Source organism: Strix aluco, chromosome 1 (assembly GCF_031877795.1).
Source record: "Strix aluco isolate bStrAlu1 chromosome 1, bStrAlu1.hap1, whole genome shotgun sequence".
In the NCBI taxonomy this organism is placed as follows: domain Eukaryota; kingdom Metazoa; phylum Chordata; class Aves; order Strigiformes; family Strigidae; genus Strix; species Strix aluco.
In genome coordinates this window covers 71,085,943-71,105,244 of record NC_133931.1, presented here as the reverse complement: position 1 = coordinate 71,105,244, position 19,302 = coordinate 71,085,943, and the positions used below count along the sequence as shown (strand labels likewise).

Sequence of the window (19,302 nt, the reverse complement as noted above, 5' to 3'; positions counted from 1 at the left end):
AATCCCATTTTGGAAGAGAAGTAGGAAGGGAAATAAAAAGGGGACATGAGGAACACAAAAAGTAAAGTTTGAAAATTAGCCTGAGAAGGGGCTTCACTGGGTTGAGGAACTTTGTAGATAGTTAGGCATTGACTTCAGTGAGTGTAAGACTGTGCTTGAAGAATCACAGACCCATGGAGGTTGGAAGGGACCCGCAAAGGTCTCCAGTCTGGTCTCCTGAATCAAGCAGATCCCATTGGAACAGGTTGCTCAGGGCCTTGCCCAGGCTGGGTTTGGACACCTTCAAGGATGGAGACTCCACAGCTTCTCTGGGTGCCTGTTCCAATGTCCAGCCATCCCCATGGTGAAAAGTTTTTTCCTCGTACTAAGTAGGAATTTGATGTTGCAACCTGCTTTCCTTATTGTACGCTACAATAAGATACCCCCAAGTCTTCTCTTCCTAAGGGTGAACAAACGCAGTTCTCTCAGCCTCTCCTCATGTGTCCTGTGCTCTGGTCCCCTGACCATCTTGGTGGCCCTGCACTGGTTTAATTTCAGTGTGTCCTTGTCTGTCTTGTACTGGGATCCCAAAACAGGACACAATCTTCCAGGCACGGTCTCACAAACACAAGGAGAAGGCCAGAATCATTTGCCCCAGCCTGCTGGCTACAGTCTTGCTAATACAGCCCAGCATTTGTGTGATCAGGGATGCACTGCTGATGCACTCATGTACTCAGAGTTGTACACTGGGACCCTCAGGACTTTTTCTGCAAAGCCAGTTTGTACGTAGCAAGTTTTTGCTCAACTTGTTCTGCTGCGTGGGCTTGTTCTGTCCCAGACATAGTACTTTTCATTTGACTTTGTTATGCTCCCTGAGGTTTCTTTCAGCCCATTTCTGCAGCCTGTTTAGGTGACTCCAAATAGCAGCCATGTCCAGCAGTGTATTGACTGTTCCTCTCAGTCTGGTGTTATGTGCAGACTTGCAGAAAGCGCAAAGGAACCGTATGGCAAAGTTCTTAATTGAGATAGGTCGTCTTCTGACTGAAAAGTCTTTACATCTTGTGAGCAGCTTGTGAAGAGTTGCAAGCACAAGCAGCTTCATATTATGATCTTATAAATAACCTTCTGGTGAGAAATAGCTCTTTCAAGGTCACTGCAGGTAGTTCTCTACTTCACTCAAAGTTACTACCACTTTATCATGAGTCCATCGTTGGACAGAGCAATGGAGGACAATTTTTAAATCTTACTCTTTGGACTGTGTTTCAGGATGGGTCAGACTTAAGTACATAGACTGGGTCGGGGGGAGGGGAATGGTATATCATGTATCTGGGGCAGATCAGCCATGTGAGACAGTCTTTAACTGTTGAAGTAGATTTCATAAGCCGAGTACAGGAAAGGAGTTTATTTTCCTTTAGCTGTTCTCCTCTCCATCAGATGACTACCAGTACGACATCACACCTGCATGATTTGTGTAACATGTCCAGACTATTCATTTTAGAGGTAGTAGCTTCATTTTTGCTACCTGTTGGTTTTATTCACCAAGCTTTTAACCTTTGGGATGTTGCCAGAACTGCCAAATTGTTCCCCTATTGTAAGTTCACAGGCACATTTCTCAGTATTTTCTGTCCCTTCATGGAAGATTGTGGGAGCTCAGTAGCAATTCCCAAATCCCTAAAAAGTGATTAGCAATTATTGTTCTGTAAGTGCTTAATAGGGAGATTAAGACAGGCCACCAGGTGTTTACACAATAACACTTGGTAGCATGGAAATTTAGCTCTAGCTATTACATGGTGTAAAGAGGGTAAATGCCTGCCCTCGGAGAAATCAGCAATTATTTTGATGCTTGTATTATATCCCATTTTCTCTAGCAGGTTGTGTGGTTCTATTATTTTTGAACTTTTCATTCCCTGATAGGGGTTTATCTGTGTTTTTAGTAGCAGGATTGATCTGTAACTACAAGATCAGTTTCTGTTAAAGGTATTTTTCCTGCACAATCAGTAAGCTGCAGAGCCACATTTTCAACCTACCCCTTTGTATCTAACATGGCATATTTGTATACAGCAACAATGGAAGGGGGCTATGCTTCACGTTGCAGGTTTGAAATAAGTGATGGTGAAATAGCTTAGGAACAGAGCAAATGCTCTTTTGTAGTGAATTGTTATCATTCACCATGTCTTTTTTTTTCTGTTTCAGGAGGTTGGAAGCATTATCGGAAAGGTCAGGAAATTACTTTCTCTCTTTATTTTCATGTCAAAATATTGTATATCAGTTCAATTCATCAGCCCAGGCTAACTTTCTTCTGTTTCTTTAACAGAAAGGTGAGACAGTTAAGAAGATGAGGGAGGAGGTAAGACAAGCCTTGATGTCTTTACTTGCCTTTCTTTCCAGCTCAGAAAACAGGGAAATTCAGCGTGTACAGACCGACACTGCCATCAAGTGGGCAGTTAATTTAATATCACCATTCTTTGCAACTGGTGGTGTGTAAATGTGCTGGCCTAAATTAAACATTGTTGTTAATGTAACCTCCTTATCGCCCCAGCAGTCTGGAGTCTTTCATTCCCATAGCAATATGTCTGCTGCTGTCTTATCTCAAGAACAGCTTAGCCAGCATGATTCTGTGCATCAAAACCACTGTATCTTCCTTATACCAGCATCAGTCCTGCATGTGGGTTGACCTCCTGGTAGAGAGTTTCCAAAATCTGAAACCAATCATTAGATTGACGTTGTGTAAAGTTTGAGGGTAGACACAAGCTTCAGCAGAGCTGGAGCCAGACTTGCATGAAGCAAAGTATCCCTCTGCCATGTCTTGACAAAGCCTTAACTTTTTATTGGTTTGCAGCTGTGAGTAAGATGTGGACAGGGCAGACCTGCACACCTGCCATTCACACCCTTTGAAAAGGTTGTAAACAGAAAAAGGCTAAATAAAACAGGGCACTGCGTGAACCTCAGTCTCCCCGGTGTTGGCAGGCTTCTTTCCCTGCCACAGAGCAAACTGCACTGTTTTCAGAGGATTGTGCCCAGGTGAAGGTTACAGACCCACACTTGTCCTGCAAGGCAGTTCATCTTACCTGGAGATCCATGTAATTTTCCTTCTTTGAAGCAAGTGCTAAAAGCATAAGTCAAAAGACAATCCTACTGTGTAAAACTTTAGGAGTGCAAAGTGTATAGAGGATGCCTCAAGAAAAGTCAGTTTGGTTCTGGTAAATCTGCAGTGCATTACTACATCAGCTGCTTTGTTGTTTTATACACTGATGGAAGGTCTGTAGCTGGGAAATCTCAAAGTATTTGTAGTAAATAAAATTGTTGAGATCCATCTTTAAGTATGCACAATAGGGTGTTCATTCTCAGGCTGACTGAGTTCAGAGCTCCTTTTTTGATGATAAGAGCTTTCACCCATGTTTTCACACATAAGTACATTTGCTAAGACTTCACAAAAAATACAAGAAAAAAATGTTTCAAATATACTAGGTAATCCTGCCAGTTGATTAAACACATTTTAGTTTAATTATTAATTATGATCCTGGGCAGATGTCTTTGGATATAAATTGCATGCACAAAAGGGAAGCCATCACTGGAGAATGCTCCTGACTTCTTAGTTAAACATCTTAGAGAAGAGTTATGATCCCTAGCTAGTTTTTCAAGATAAATATCAAATGTACTTCTTCCACTCCTGAAAACCTACTGTCATGTACGTGTGGTCACAAGAGGCTGTATTTGTTTAGTTGATTTTTTAAAATAAAGGAATTATATGCATAATATGCAGGAGAGGCAATGTCTCCACGTGATGATAACCTGGTTTTTCTTTAAGTAACTACCTTCTTCAGTACTTTTTTAAAAGCAAAATGTAACTATTTTTTTGCTTTCCTGACAGATGTGGCAAGTTGCATGCCACAGTTTCATGGAATGAAATGCAACTCTGTCTTTCTCTGTCATCGGGGAGATGTCAGAGACAACTTTGGGCCTAAAGAAAAGTACAAAAACCTCATTTTTGTGCCCTGTGATTGTTAACTTCCTACACAGATATGGAGGCTGCCTCATAACATTTTAATTGCCATAGCTCTGTTTTGACCAGTCATCTACTGGAAGAGTAACATCTGTGAATTTTGGCTGCCACCGATCCACAGTGGAGCGATCTTTCAGACAAGCTCCCATGGTTCTGGTTTCAAAGGACGAGCCATGCTTCACGTAAAGGCGTCCATGGGACGGGCAGGCCTGCCGGCTGCAGGCAGCTCTGCCCAGCATGGCACCTGGCATGCTCCCTGCCTGGCTGAGTTCCATGGCCCTGGGTTCGTGTGTGCTGGCAGCAGCCACCGGACATTGCCACCATCATGAACAAGCCCTTGACCCTGATCTTCCTGATCCAGTGCTGGTGTTTGATGAGGGCAAGTCCCACTCAGGTTGGCCTGTCAGAAGAAGTGCCTGCTGCCCTTTCTTACGTATAAACGCTGAGTATGTCTGGCAGCCAAGTCTGTGGCAGCAAGATTTTTCTATCCACAGTGTTGGGTTAATTTTTTTTGTTGTGTTTGGTTGCTGTCATATGGGGAAATACCTTGCTGTTGAGCGGGAAGCGTGCACATGAATAAGGGCTCAGACACACAGCATGTTGCCTGATTCATGGTAACCTTGAAGGCAAAGGGCCAAATTAACCCAGATTATCTCACATTTTCTACAGGCCCAGATCCTTGAAAAGGTCAGTGCCTGTGGATGAGTTGAGGCTCCAGTGGCTTGTTAGACTGCATTAACACATTTCCATGCTTGAAACCTCAGGGAAAGCATAGGGTGGGTCTTACCTGAACTGGCTTTGATCATTATCTTTACCAAGATCCTCTTAAATATATTTACATCCAGTTTAACATTTTTCTCTGCACTGGCACAGTGACATAAAGGGGACTAAGTATACCTCAGAGTCGTGCTGGCTTATCTCCAAGACTTAGGTTTTCCAGCTCCTCCCAGCAGGCTCCTTGCCTTAAGGAGATAACACCATTACTCTTGGCCTGTCCTATCACTAGTCTTTTAAAGGGTTGTTCAGTGCATATTAATTGACTGCCTTCACAGGAAACACATCTATAAGGAACCTTCTCCACAGTGCAAAGCAATGCCCCAGCTAGGGAGATCAAGCCCTGCCTTTGGGTCTCTGAACCAAAAAGGTGCATCTTTCCTGGGAGATGCTGATGCTCCCTGAAAACAACAACCTCATCTGAAATTCTTCAGCTCCCGTCCTACTTGAGGTTAACCCTGCAAGAGGGAAGGGAAGAGACCTGATTATGCAATTATTTGCAACTTTGAGTTGCAGAAGCGCTATTTGCATACTGTGATGAAGGCTGTATAAGTATTTACCTAGACAGAATCCGGCTTCCCGCAGTTAGATGAATTTTTGGAGTGTGATCAGTTTATGCTGAAATTGTATGATGTTGGGGCTGCAGTAGCAGGGCAGTGAACTAGATGCCTCAAGATATTCCTTCCCAAACTGTATCCCTAATCTTACATAGTTTGCTCCCCAGGAAGTATAAATTTGAAAAATATTTGTTCTTTTTGACAGAGTGGTGCTCGAATCAATATTTCAGAAGGCTCCTGTCCAGAGAGAATTGTGACAATAACAGGCCCAACAGACGCAATTTTTAAAGCTTTTTCTATGATTGCACTAAAATTTGAAGAGGTAAGCAAATAAAATACTTTTTTTCTCTCTTCAAGTTGAAATAAAAACATTGTTTGAATTTTCTCATGTTTGCTTTAATGTTAAACATGATTTGTTTAATGTTCTATTTAATAGCAATGAAAGTGGTTGTATTTTTATAAATGCTTTTGGCAGTAACGCTAAAGAAAAATAATGGGTCAATTTACAAGCTGTTTGATCATTTCTTTTGCTTTTTGGAGGCTTCAGGGAAAAGCAATTGCTGCTAGTAATGTGCACTAATGGTAGGAAAAATGTCTTGGAAAATTTCTGGTCCCATTGTGGGTTTGATTTGGTAAGAATAATTGCCTAACTTTTAGCTCTGTTTTTATATGATTCCATTTGGTATTGATGTAAATGTTATATATGTCAAAATGAATATATAATTCATTCAATTATATGATTGCCGATTACCATATTTAAAGCTTGGCTTTTAAAATTAATTAAAATAATGGCACTAAGAGTAAGTGAAGCAAGAGGGTGCTCAATTTACTATAGAATTACCGTTCTGTGCAGATATCATAGAATCATAGAATGGTTTGGGTTGGAAGGGACCTTAAAGATCATTTAGTTCCAATCCCCCTGCCATGGGCAGGGACACCTTCCACTAGACCAGGTTGCTCAAAGCCCCGTCCAACCTGGCCTGGAACACTTCCAGGGAAGGGGCAGCCACCACTTCTCTGGGCAACCTGTTCCAGTGTCTCACCACCCTCACAGGAAAGAGTTTCTTCCTTATATCTAATCTAAATCTGCCCTCTTCCAGTTTAAAACCCTTATCCCTCATACTATCACTGCACTCCTAAATTACTGGGATCTCCTCAAGTTTCATCAACCAGCTGTAATTAGTTGGATCAGTTAATGGGAAACCTCACAGAAAAGGCAGCAGGCTACAGAACATGAACCCTGGTCACTCAGGAGAGCATTTAACTCCTTTGACTCTTGAAAATCAGATGTCCACTCCAGGTATCTCTCCTGTCCTTTGTGGATAGACAGAGGCCCCAGCAGAAGGCAATTTACCTTCTGCTAAAGGAAGAGTCTGCAGATGGTTGGACTGAATCACCTGCATCAGGAGAAAGGGTCTATGTCCATCAGTGATTAAACTAGAGGGATTTGAATCCCTTTCTTAAGAGTACTTATTTCTCCAAGTCAGTGAGGTTAGTCTCCTCATCTCCCCATAGCACTGTGAGATGCCAGCATTGATGGGAAATATCAGCATGTGCCTTTATTTACCCAAGGTGATTGTTCACATTTAGAGTAACAAGACTAGAAGAGAGCTTGTGGGTCATCAGATGCAGTTATCTTCTAGCATAAGCAGTATGTCTTGGAATCTTCTTCATAGTAAGATCAAAAACAAGTTAAGATTTTTGTTTCTAGTTCCTGATACTGATTCCACAACCTCAGTTCTCTGATAATTAGACACCTTCTTTTCACTCCTCACCTAAATTTATTCATGAGCAGTTTATGCAACTTTGTTCCTGTGCCAGCACTGGCCTTTAGTTTAAACAATTCTCGCCTTCATCCCTGAGGATTCCCCTCTTAGACATATTTTTAGAAGGCAGTCTTATTCTCTCACACCCTTGCTTTTGCCAGAGTAAGTGAGGCAAGCTCAGTCTTTCAAAGGTTGCATTCCCCACCCTCCCATGACACTAGTACTCCCTTTCTACCTTTTCCCAATTACAGTTTGTATTAAATGTATGTGTTAATTGTGGACAGGTTGCAAATGAAGTTCCACAAGGGCTTATTTAATGGCACTAACAGTCCTCTGTCCTGGCAATCACGCCAACATATCCCTACCGCTGCTGGAAATGCCTCACCTCCTACTAGTGTAATGCTTTGCACGCAACCATGCTGTGCCTGGCGGGTATCCCCAGCTCCTGCTCAGGTGTTTTCAGTAGGAACTTCTTTGGTCTTGGCAGACATTCCTGTCAGCCCTCAGACAAAGGACCCTTTTTTTTTCTACTGCAAATATTAATCCCATTTATATTTCTCCAATCCTTCATGGGTTTTCAGATCTTCCTTTGTGATATTCCAATCTCTCAACATGTTGATAAAGTACCCTGGTTTTGTGACATGGTATATTTTATAAAAATGCTATTTTTTTTTCCTTACCAGTTATTAATAAGATAATAACGACATTGAGGTTGAATCCTGCAGAACCAAACAAATAATTGTCTCCAGCCCAATTTTAAAACCACCTGTTGTCATCTTCTTCTCAACTTTATCTCCTACCCATCTTGTACCAATCCCTGTTTCTTCTAGCTTAAGAGGCAGTTTCGTGTATGGTACCATACCCTCCAATCTATGGAGACCTGGAGCGAGCAGCCTCTACATGAAAAACATGTCCTGCTCAAGGTCTTATTCTGAAAAATGCTGAGGGAATCATTAACAAAGATAATCCCTGCTAGTTCCCACCAAAACAAGTACTCAGTGGAAATTATGCTGCATTTCTCATAAAAACATCAAACACTGCACAGCATCAGATTCCCCACCCTACCACCCAACACCACGTTGTCTTTGAAAGTGCTGTAGCTAGCAACAGGCAAAGAAATCCGAAATTCAGGCATCTGACTGGATTTTATGCATATTTGCCCTTGTAGATTTTAGAGGGTAGTCTGGACTCTTCATGTGCATATTAGCAAAGGGGTATTAGCGTTCCCTGCAGATAAGGTACTGCGGTTATATTCTGAAATATCTGTATTTAGTTTTAATATAATTGGCTTCTGGTATATTTAAAAAAACAGTGGTAAAGAAAAATGTCTCATATAATCAGTTAGGTTTCCTATAATTATTCCTGTCAATAAAATGAGATAACTGTAACACTTTGGAGGCAAAATAAAGTAATGTTTCAGAAATTACAAATGAGCTAGCTACCAAATGTTATTTTTTATGCATGTCTTTTTGTTGGAGATTTCTTCAGCCATTTAAAAAATTGAAAATCCAAGAGCAGACAGTGCCTGGCCCAGCTCTGGTTATTGCAGCTACCTTCAAACAGAACAAAAAAGATACATGTGTGAGACTGACAGTTTGAGGGATTTTTTGGTATTTGCTATGCACGCCCACACGAAGCATTTTGACATGAAGCCCTTGAACCCTTAATTTCAACCCTACAGCTGTATAGCTGGGGATAGGCAGGTCTAGGAAGACGTGGGAGCCCTGGAATGCTTTTCTAACATTAGCAAAAATCTCAAAATGAGTCAGAAAGAGGAAAAAAGGCAAGATCTGGAAGAGTGTTCTCTGTACGGATGCTCTTCAGCCTTATATTACTCTGCTTTGACAGCCTTCCTAATAAAAGTTGATTTGCTAGCAGCCTGATGATGAATTTGCCAGCTAGGTAGGTAATTACATAAACAACTAAAGTATTCACTGCAGAGGAAAAAGAGAGATGTTAAAAAATGGCAGTAAACCAGGCAGACCGCTGGAGTTGCAAGAGAGGACATTTTAGAGCAGTGATTTCCAGACTGGAGGCTGAGACCTAAGAAATGCAAATGTAAGTTCACTGGTGAGTGGGACAGCTCTAGTTTTGGGTATAAATATGCATAATCCAATAGAAGCATGTGGTAGTTAAGTGCTGGAAAAACCAGCAGGCAGACCTCAGTGGTCAGACCTTCTCCAAATAAATAAGAGAAAGTTTGGTGGAATCCTTGTTCATCCTCAAATATTTGTGAAGAAATTGCTCAGCTCTGGGAATAAGGAGGAGAGAAGGGCAAGGTGATTAAAGCAATTGAGATGATGCCTTTTTGACAAATGCTATCTCCTGCTGCTACAACTAAGGTAAATCCTGTGGTGGTCATTACAAAGTGAGGAGCCACCTCACAGACTCGTACTTGCTGTGGAAATTGGCAGGTTTAACATTTTAATTTGGAACCCAATAAAGAAGAATATTGCTACATTTTTCCCTGGAGGTTTGATAGATTTCCAAGCTGCCAGATTTGCTTACCTTGTGGGATGCCAGGAGCTGGAGATGCTGCAAGGCTTCAACACTGGGAGCTGGCTCCCCTACCATTTCTAGGCTCCCAGTTAGCCCATCCTGGCTGAGGAGCAGCCCAGGCAAGCAGGCAGAAAGCCATGCAAGGTCTGGCTCTAGTGTCTGCCAGAGCCCTGAGGAAATGGATGCAGTGCCACAGAAAGACAGAGGTTAAAGAAATAGGAATCTCCCAGTTTGAAAGATGACTGTTCTGTGAGGTCTCCAGCCAGTGGGAGCCTGCAGTTCTAGAGGGGAATTTTTCTGTTCATTTCTCTTTTGTTATGATTTTAAGCTGAACTAACTCCATTATGCACCCCACACTGCTGAGCCTGCATATTTAGATTTTGCTCTTTTTAAATGATGAGGAGAAAATAAAGAGAAAAGCGTCTTCGAATTTTTGTGAAGTGCATTTGAAGGCAGTAAGCGCAGTGAAGGCTTTGAGGCCAGGCCACATATGATATGGAAGTAGGAGATATTATGAGGGTCATGCTGGGTGGCTTAAGAGGGTTATTTACCTACATCTGGATGATGGTGTGCCTCCACTTGGCACAAACATGATATAGTGAGATGGCATCTTCCAGCTGAAAAATTGGCTTGGCTTGGACTTTATTTCAGATACATGGGTGCCTGCAAAATTCCGTTATCCCTCTTGCTTTATTTTGGATTATCTCTCACTGACACAGGCACTAAACAAAATGTGAGTTACTGGCTGGCAGAGGAATGATTTGATAGCTGTCTTGTGGCATGCAGCAATGCCTCATTCCGTTCAAGACTTTTTTTCTTCTCTTTTAAGCTAAGCAAGGTCACACTGATCCATTTCTCGGATGGAATAATGCTGCCATCACAAATGCAGAGTTACTGCAGGTATCAGTGCTGGTGTCACTGAGCTCCCCCACCAATTCAACAAGGCGTGCAGAGTTGTTTAAACTGCTTGTTTGTTGTTTTTTTTTTTAATTCAGGGTCCTGATCACACAGTATAGGCACTTTTTTTTGTTAACATGTGGTAGTCTTGATACGCGAAAATGTGGGGAAACACATCAGTTCTGTCTGCTGGAACTCTTGTTGCATCATAAATGAGTTAAATGAATATGAAATGCATGTTTTCTGTCATTTGTGTCCTTTCAGGTAGCATTTCTGTAAAGGGTGTAATAGCTGTGCCATGCCACCTCACAGATGGATGAGATGCTCATTTCAGCTCACAGATACTGTTAGCAAACCACATTGAGATTCTCATGAGTTGTTGGACAGGTGCTATGTAGCTTGAGGCTTTTTTGTTTTGTGATGCTCTCAACAGCATCCCATTGATCAGTGGGAAGATAAGCTTTATCTTTTCCTCTGTGATGTAAGACATTACGAGGGATTGTTTTGTCTTGCCTAGAAGATTTTGAACTATCAAAATGTGTTTAAAACAATGTAAACCTTGCAACAAGTAGTGTATTGAAATGTTGATGAAAACCTGCAGTGTAGTCTCATTGGATGAGATACACAGATATGGGTTACTTTACCTGGATACAGGTAATTGCTGTTCTGCTGAGCTCCTTGTACTCTGGTTACATAACTGTGATGCAAGAGATTTTTGAAATTATGTAACACTGCAAATATTTATGCATCTGCTACAGAAAAGAAATTAAAACGCAGGGGCAGCAAATTCTCAAAATAATCTGATTTTCTCTGCTTCAGATTATTCACAGATTCTTTGTCATTCCCATTTTTAACCTTTTTTCTTTGTATCAAAACTGACAAGAAATTGCGTGAAATGTAACTTATTGTTTAGTAGAAGTGTTCTCATTGAGATGGTGGAAAAGACACCAAATCAGGATTTGAGGGCCTGTGAACTCAAAAGCCTCTTTATCTTTTCCATCTGCTTTGGCGGGTCTAATGACAGACACCACCTCCTCCTGCTCCTCATCTTGCCTCAGAGACTGTCCTCTGGTCCTGCAGTGTGGACCTGCAACACCAGACAGCAAAAGGGTTCCTCTAGCACAAGCTGCTTGTGCTGTTCGTGCTCACAGCAGAGCCGGCGGCTTTACCTGCAACAGAAACAAACCACACCTGGTTGCACGCTCCCCAGGTCTTCACGAACAGCTTGGGCGTTTGCTCTGAGCCCTTCAGTCCTTACCAGGAATGACAAATCCTCCACTAATTCTTTCTGACGTTGTGATTACAGGACATAAACGCTTCAATGACAAACAGCACGGTGACAAGCAAACCACCTGTGACACTGCGGCTCGTCGTCCCGGCAAGTCAGTGTGGATCCCTCATAGGAAAAGGAGGTTCCAAAATCAAAGAAATCAGGGAGGTAAGTCTTGGGATGTCTGCCAGGAACACTGCCTAACTCAGCGTCCTACCACAGTGTGCTCTGCCACCATGGGCCACTTGCACTTTGCTCATCGCACAACTGTGAGCACGTGCTGAGTGAAAGGCCTGGAAAAGCCTGGCTCTGGGGGAAGCAGGGGCCCAGCACAACTGTACCTTTCTACCTTCCTCGAAGCTAAAGACCGTATGTGAAATAAAGAAACAGCTTTACATATTAGTCTCCGATGCACAATTTAGCAAAGCAACAGTTTAGCAACAGAAATAGCTCGTCCAGTTCTCTTCGTGCACAGCCCCTTCCCGGCAATACTCAGGCGATCCCAAGTTGGAGCGTTGCTTCTATTTCCAAATTAGTTACTGCCCTTGCAGCCAGAGAAGGGCCTGAGTATCGCTGGGGAGTCCAGGTTAGTAGATCAAATGCTTGATCTACTTTTTAGAAAAAATCCATTTTCATACTCCTTTCCTGTTTCTCCCTAATTTCACTGTGCCACAGGTGACCTGATTTCATGTATTCCAAACCCGTATTGACTTTTTTTTAATCCAGACTTTATCGAAAGGTATTCATGCAATATGCTGTGCTAGTGGTCACTTTTTCCTTTAACCAGAAAATGCAAAAATTACCATACAGTGACAGTTTTAATTCTTCTATACATGACTGTAACAACATAGCACATGCCACGCCAAGGATCCAATGTTTGTAATCAGTCAAACAAGAAAATTAGGTGCATGCTCAGTTATATAGACAAAATCTGAATAGGACCTTTCAGAAAAATGGATTTTTATTCTGGAGAAAGTGACAGTACTCCTTCTAAATTTGTATTCATTCCAACATAGAATGAGGTGTTGAATATCAAGATAACATGTTGAACAAATTTTTTATTTGATTGTGTCAAAACAAAAGCTTTTGACAGGCTTGACCAAAGTGAAACTTACTTTTGTATCTAAAATGTAGATTCAAGACAGTAGGTTTCAGTGAGATTTTATGTTTTCATTTGAAATGTGAAAAGAAGTTAACAGATATTTTTCTATCAAAGAAAATTTGATCAAATGTCAAAAAGGAGTGTAAAATACTTCAATCAAAATTTTATATCCAGCATTTGCTATGAAATGGTAGTTTATGGTAGCTTTGGAAGTAAAGGAGATGATAGAGGACAGTTAAGGGTCTCATCCTTTCAAGACTTTCAAGATCTTCCAAATTATTTCATTCAGATTCCAATTTGGTTGTCCCAGGAGGTTTTTTTTAACAAAGTTCCCTCTGAAGGCTTATCTTCGCCTTTCAGAATTTGGCCATCACTGAAAGGGTCTTTTCTCTCCTTGCATACAGGGAAGTAAAAGCAGTGTGTACTGCTTCCATTAGCTGACAGAGCTGCCAAAAGCTGTTTCAGAGTTTTTGTTGCCAAGCAAACAACATGTTGTCCCTCCATGTGCCTATTGCTTTGTAAACTGTGTTCATGGAAACACGCATAGTTTGTCTGCTGTAAACTCACAGAAAAACAGTTGAGAGCTCTGCAGTTTGAAGGGAGTCTCTGTGCTTACTGAGACCTGCAAATAAAAAGCAATTACAAATCAGATTTTTTTTTTTCTTGGAATCTGTTATTTTTTATCAGAGTCCGGGAGCTATGCCTCTCAGTAGTCCTTACAGTCAAACAAGCTTTAGAGGTGTGGAAGAAAGGAGTTGCTTGATGACACTGAGGGGAAGAAAACATTCTTTCTGTGCAGATGTTAGGGTCACAGGAAACCCTCTCTCTCAATTTCTTTAATCCCCAAAAAGCTTTGTCAGAGAACTTTGTATAGATGGTAGAAGATACTTGTGTGTTGAAGTGCGTTTTCTGGGTAGAAGGAAGGTGTTCAGTTTTCCTTATGCATGGGACATTTCTGGCTCAGATTCTGGACATCCACCAGACTGTTGGTGTTCGCAGCAGTTCGTGTCTGGCAGGCAGCAGGCGAAGCCAGGCTAAAGCCTTGCCACTGAAGGAGCCAGAGCTACTGTCAGAGCACACAGTCGGAGGTGACCTCAGCCACAAGACATGATTTCTCTTGGTTGTTACAGATCTCTTAGGTGTCCAGGAGAATTGTCAGGCAGCAGGAATCCAGCTGATTTCTTAGTTACATTAAAATAGGAGCAGGCGTGAGTGTGAATCGTGTGCTGGTGAGTACTTAGCTCTAGATTTTACAGCTGTCAGTACTTTGGATTTTATTTTAAATATTGGTAACCTTATCCAGAGCACTGAGTGAGTGCTTTTAGGACATAGATTTTTTAAAGGTGAGATTGGTCTGTTGGCCTGTGTACATTAAATAACTGAAGTGATTATTCTGGTGAGCATAGTTTCAGAAGCAATTGCCTATTAGTCTAGTACAAGGAAGTAAAAGGATAAAGTTTGACCAAATAGGTGTTTTGATAAGCCTAATGTAGCAAGAAGTCACACTGCACATTTTCTTAAGCATAAGAGTAATGGACAAAATATTACTCATATTTTGTTGCTGACATATGAGCAAAGTCAAAGAATAAACAAGATTGGCACTGGAAACAAATGCATGAATGACTGCAGTATTTGGCAGAATATTTTGTGCTAGATATACAGATACCCAGAACTGTACATTAAACAGCAAATACGATCAAACAGAAAAAAAAAGAAGCATCCAGCTCAAGGTGTGGTCCAATTTCATCATCACACAACACACTGAGCGGTAATTGCACAAGGATGATCTTTTGTGTTCAGTCATGTACCCAGGAACAACGTGTAGGGTTGTGGTACTATTTTCCAGATAAGATTATCAAAAAAAAGAAAAGAAAAACATGACTGATTGATCAGATTATGGCAAAATTCCAAAGGCTATTATACGGCAAGGAATTGATATTCTGGCCTTAAACAGCACTAGTGAACAGAAGATGCAATCGGTAATTTAATCAGTCTTTGGGAAAAAAGAATAATGCGTTGTATGTAACCAGCAGGAAAACAAATTAACTCCTTGCTGACTGACACAAAGTCAATGGGTTACTGAAAATACTTTTTTGAAAAACCCAGAATATTGCATTGTGATAACAGTCAGGAATAGATTTTGTTTGTAATATGTGAAAGTGCTAACTCAATATGAAATGCCTGGGTTTTTCTTTATTGACTTAAAAGGTCTTCCAGGATGTTTGTGAAATAATGCCAGGGATTGTTTAGGCCTCATGTATTTTTTTCTTTCTTTGGGTTGTTTGTTTTTTTTTTTTTTGTTAACTAAGAAACATTAGTGCCAAGATCAAATTTCTAAAAAAATAAAACAAAACTGGCTCATTACCTCCTTGGGTTCATTAATGAGCTAAAAGTTGATGATGTGCATATATTTAATCAACACTAATTATAATTTGGAAGTGCTTCTGTACCATCCTGGGATATTCCAGAGCATAAGGCAGCCCCAAATTTCATCCAAAGACACAAGTCAGCCATCAGTGGGTTAAAGAACCATTTATCTGCAAGTCATTTGATTAGCAGATCTTCTTCAATTACCAGCATTTTTTTCCTTTCTTTTTTTTTTTATTATTGAAAAGTACTTCATTTCACCTTTTTCATTTTTTAGTCAGTACTGAAACTGGCTGTCTTTGAGAGGGTTAAAAGACTTGTAATGGAATTCAGGTCACAGTTTGATTCATTAACAGCTACTGAGGACTAATCTTCCTAGGACAGGAGTGTTTGCAGATGGGCTTGAACAGGCAAATCCATGTCCAGCCAGACCCCAGTTATCCTGTGTGGGCATAAGTTTACATGGGTACTCTACCACCTATCTAGCACAGAAAAGACAAAAAATTTAGAGGTGCATCCCCTCCATCACATCAGTGAATCGCTGGCTTTTGAGAGGTGTCGTTGCCTGCCTGACCGTGACGCTCTCTTTGCTTTGTCTCTGCTCAAGTCCACAGGAGCCCAGGTGCAGGTAGCAGGGGACATGTTGCCAAACTCGACGGAGCGCGCAGTGACTATATCGGGCACTCCCGACGCCATTATCCAGTGCGTGAAACAAATATGCGTGGTTATGCTGGAGGTAAGTGAGTGCATGGCATATCACCTCTCACTCGGGAGATGCTCAAATGCATCATTAATTTTCAATTGCCCTGGGCTCGCCAGGGGTGCTGCCTGCCCTTCCCACGCCAGGGAATTCGACAGGACTTTGTTAGACTGTGCCCTTCCTGGTGTTTGAGAGCCTCTCACAGCAGGGTTTAGCAAAGACCAGGGCTGTCATGACACTGTCAAACAACAAACCGGCTCCAGCATGGAGCTGCAGCCCATTCTGAGAGAAAAGCATTTTATTCTGGTGCAGAATAGGGTAGAAAACATCTAGGTCTTTATTTAAATAGAAGTAATCCTGACTAGTGTGATTTAGATTTACCAGTAAGTTTTGGTCGAGTCATTGTATAAGGCCAGAATGTTTCATTTTGATGGCAGTTTTTTAGCTCTTAGATTAAATGATACAAAATTAATTTATATAAAAATCTGAGCATTTTAACCCTTTCTGAAAATGCCCATAATTTCATGCAAGTACCTTTCTTAAATGACTAAGTTGAATAGAAGTTTGAAAAAAAAAATATGTCAGCAAATAAAAATTAAATACTTTGACCTAGTAACCATAATTTTTGACAAGGAACATGAAACATCTCTGCTTTCATCACATTTTCTGCTCAAAAAATTTTCTGTGTTTTTTTGGTTTGGTTTATTTTTCTTCTTAAGTCTAGTCAAAGGCTGTCCCATGATGATCTTTGACACCCTACTGTTGTGTTATTCTTTAAAGAGTGGAGAAATTGGAGTGTTTGAGACAGCACTATGACTCTTGACTGTTCAGAAGTATGCAATGCATCAAAATGACATACAGCCTTTGCATTAAAATGTCATATGGCCTAATGCAAATAAAAGCATAAAAACTAATAAATCCCCAGTATTTTACTGGGGGAAAGTGACTCTTGCTTCAGTTTTTGCTGGACTACTGCGAGGAATGAATTTCTTCATAAAAATGCAAGAGAACAGAAAGTTAATATTAAATAATAATTTTTGTTTGTTAGAGATGGAGTACGTGATGTCAATAGTTATCAGCTTTGTGAATACAGAGTGTAGTCTATTGTCCAAGTGACATTCATGGAATAAATAGTTGTTTGCTAAAAGAAGATGAGAGAAGCCACTTCTCAAAACCAGAGAGACACAGTCCTATTTTCCCACAGGTAGAGCCACTTTTTAAATAACCAGTTTTGACATCAGTACATACTTTTAGCGTTAGGCAAATCACAAGCAGCACTATGAAGACACTGGCTTAACTACTGTTTGCTGCATCAAATGTTTAAGAAAATGAATGTTCTCTAATTTGCAGCATATATTTAATTTGGCAACAAACACTTTCATTTACATGAAATAGGTAACTATATGATATTAATTAATGGAAATGATATTGTTGTTACCTTCTTTAGTTGTAGTTAATGCACTGAAATCAAGGCACCATTCTGCTAGGGGTTGCACAGATGGCTTGAAGCCTTTTTTAGAGATGCATGCTCCTGCTTTATTTACAAGGAGAAAGTTAACCTCAGTCAGGGATTTTCCCTTTGGGTGCTTGGGTCCTTGCCTTCGGCTACAGGGAACAAACTCCCTTTCATGCATTACAAAGGCCATGGTCATGCTCCTGCTGAAGCCAGGAGGATTTTTCTCCAGTCTTCCAGCTCAGTCAGACAAAAGGCAGGATCAGGCTGGTCAATTCAGGCTGGTCATTTGCAGCTGAACAGCTGATTTAATTGAGTTGGTAAAACAAGAAACCTTGATGTGTAGCAGTGTAGGAAAGATCGATAAGCAGGAGATGTGCTCTGTGTTAACAAAGCAAGAGCACAGGCCAGACTCTTCCAGAACATGACAAATTTCAAAATTGTGCCCATATTTTCTGAAATGCCTTGACATGCTTAATGAAGGTTCATAGCTTCATCCCATGATGGCAGTAATGAAACCATGAGTGCCAACACTCCCTGTTTCGGCTGTGCAGTCGGGACCTCAGCTTTTCGCCTTGAAGCCTGGACAACCAGCCTCCAGCTTGCTTTTGGGCTGATGGCTTGGAGGACAGGGTGGGGTGGGCTAGGCTGGCTTAGCTGCATTTCTTGTCTGGGGTGACCAAGATAAGGAGTGATTTTTTGATACAAACTCTGCCTCATTCTGCATTTTGATTGCTTTGTGTTTTTGTCTGCAGTCCCCACCCAAAGGTGCCACCATCCCCTACCGTCCCAAACCTGCCTCTGCACCTATCATTTTTGCAGGTGGCCAGGTAAGAGCAGACACCATTTTGGCTTCAGCTGGAAACCACACCGTCTTGGCCCAACCTCAGCCAGCGCCTGTTAGTTTTCAACTTTTACTCTTTTTTGCCTGGTATAGTATTGATGTGCTTTGTCTATTCTGTGTGCTTACAGTTTGCAGGAAAGGAGAACACTGCACTGCAAACCTGGTGCAAAATTGTGATGCCTGGTATTTTACCAAGGTTTAAAATTAACTTCTGTAATTAAGAAAAGTTTGCCCTCTTGCGAATTGAGACCTGTCCAAATAAGATGCTCCCTGAGTGGGACAAAACTGCTTATTGTAGGGGTTGGTTTTTTCACTTTTACCTTGCAGCTCCACTAACAGTATAAGCAGTTTTGCCAGTTTTCAGAGGAGATCAAACAGCAGGATATCTCTGCTCATGAAAGGCATAATCTTTCTCTCATAGATTTCATATTTTTTAGGACAAAGTAGTATGTTTTGCAGTAAAAATATGCACACACATTATTTCTGCTGCTTATAGTCCCTCAGGACCAAGTAGCAATGGGGTTCTGAGGTTACAGGAACTACATACATAAAAGTGTAGACCTTCTCAACCATGGCGTGCAACAGCCTGATTGATAACCAAGAACAGCATTTCTGTTTCATTTTTATATAGTGAAGTTTTGACGATTTCCCCCTTCATCTTAAGCTATATCAATCAGGGTTCTCATCTGCCTTTAAAACCCCATGTGCAATGTGACTCTTCCTTGTCTTTTGATAATGCTCTGAAATGGTCCTGCAACGTGCCACTGAGACATGGCAGGAATTTGCTCTGCCATCACCTGCTACAGGGGCAATGTAGTTTTAGTAACTGATGAGCCATCAATGAACACAGCTGATATGTACCCTGAAAACACCGTAGGAGGCTCACAAGGGGACTTATGTAGCCAACAGGCTACACAGAGAGCAGCCTGCCCAGATATGCACAATGGTGGAGGAATGAGATGCTACAAGCCCTGCCCAACTCCATTGGAAATTGATCTCCTAAATCTGGCCTAGAGGAAGGTAGCCATCTCTCTACTCAGGATTCACTTATGTGAAGCTTCTCTGGCAGTAAGACACCCCCACCCAGCCAA

The 19,302-nt window shown here is 41.3% G+C and overlaps 1 protein-coding gene across 18 annotated transcripts in view; it reads left to right on the top strand.

Annotated features, from left to right (window-relative positions):
- The window catches only part of LOC141923446 (poly(rC)-binding protein 3-like), a 547,877-nt gene that overhangs the window by 491,780 nt on the left and 36,795 nt on the right, over positions 1–19,302 (top strand). For all 18 annotated transcript variants that reach the window (XM_074824780.1, XM_074824789.1, XM_074824799.1 and 15 more), the window contains 6 exons: positions 2,173–2,196; positions 2,294–2,326; positions 5,519–5,635; positions 11,782–11,913; positions 15,822–15,950; positions 18,123–18,266. In XM_074824780.1, the coding sequence (XP_074680881.1) occupies positions 2,173–2,196; positions 2,294–2,326; positions 5,519–5,635; positions 11,782–11,913; positions 15,822–15,950; positions 18,123–18,266 (579 nt within the window). The remainder of the gene's footprint in view (positions 1–2,172; positions 2,197–2,293; positions 2,327–5,518; positions 5,636–11,781; positions 11,914–15,821; positions 15,951–18,122; positions 18,267–19,302) is intronic.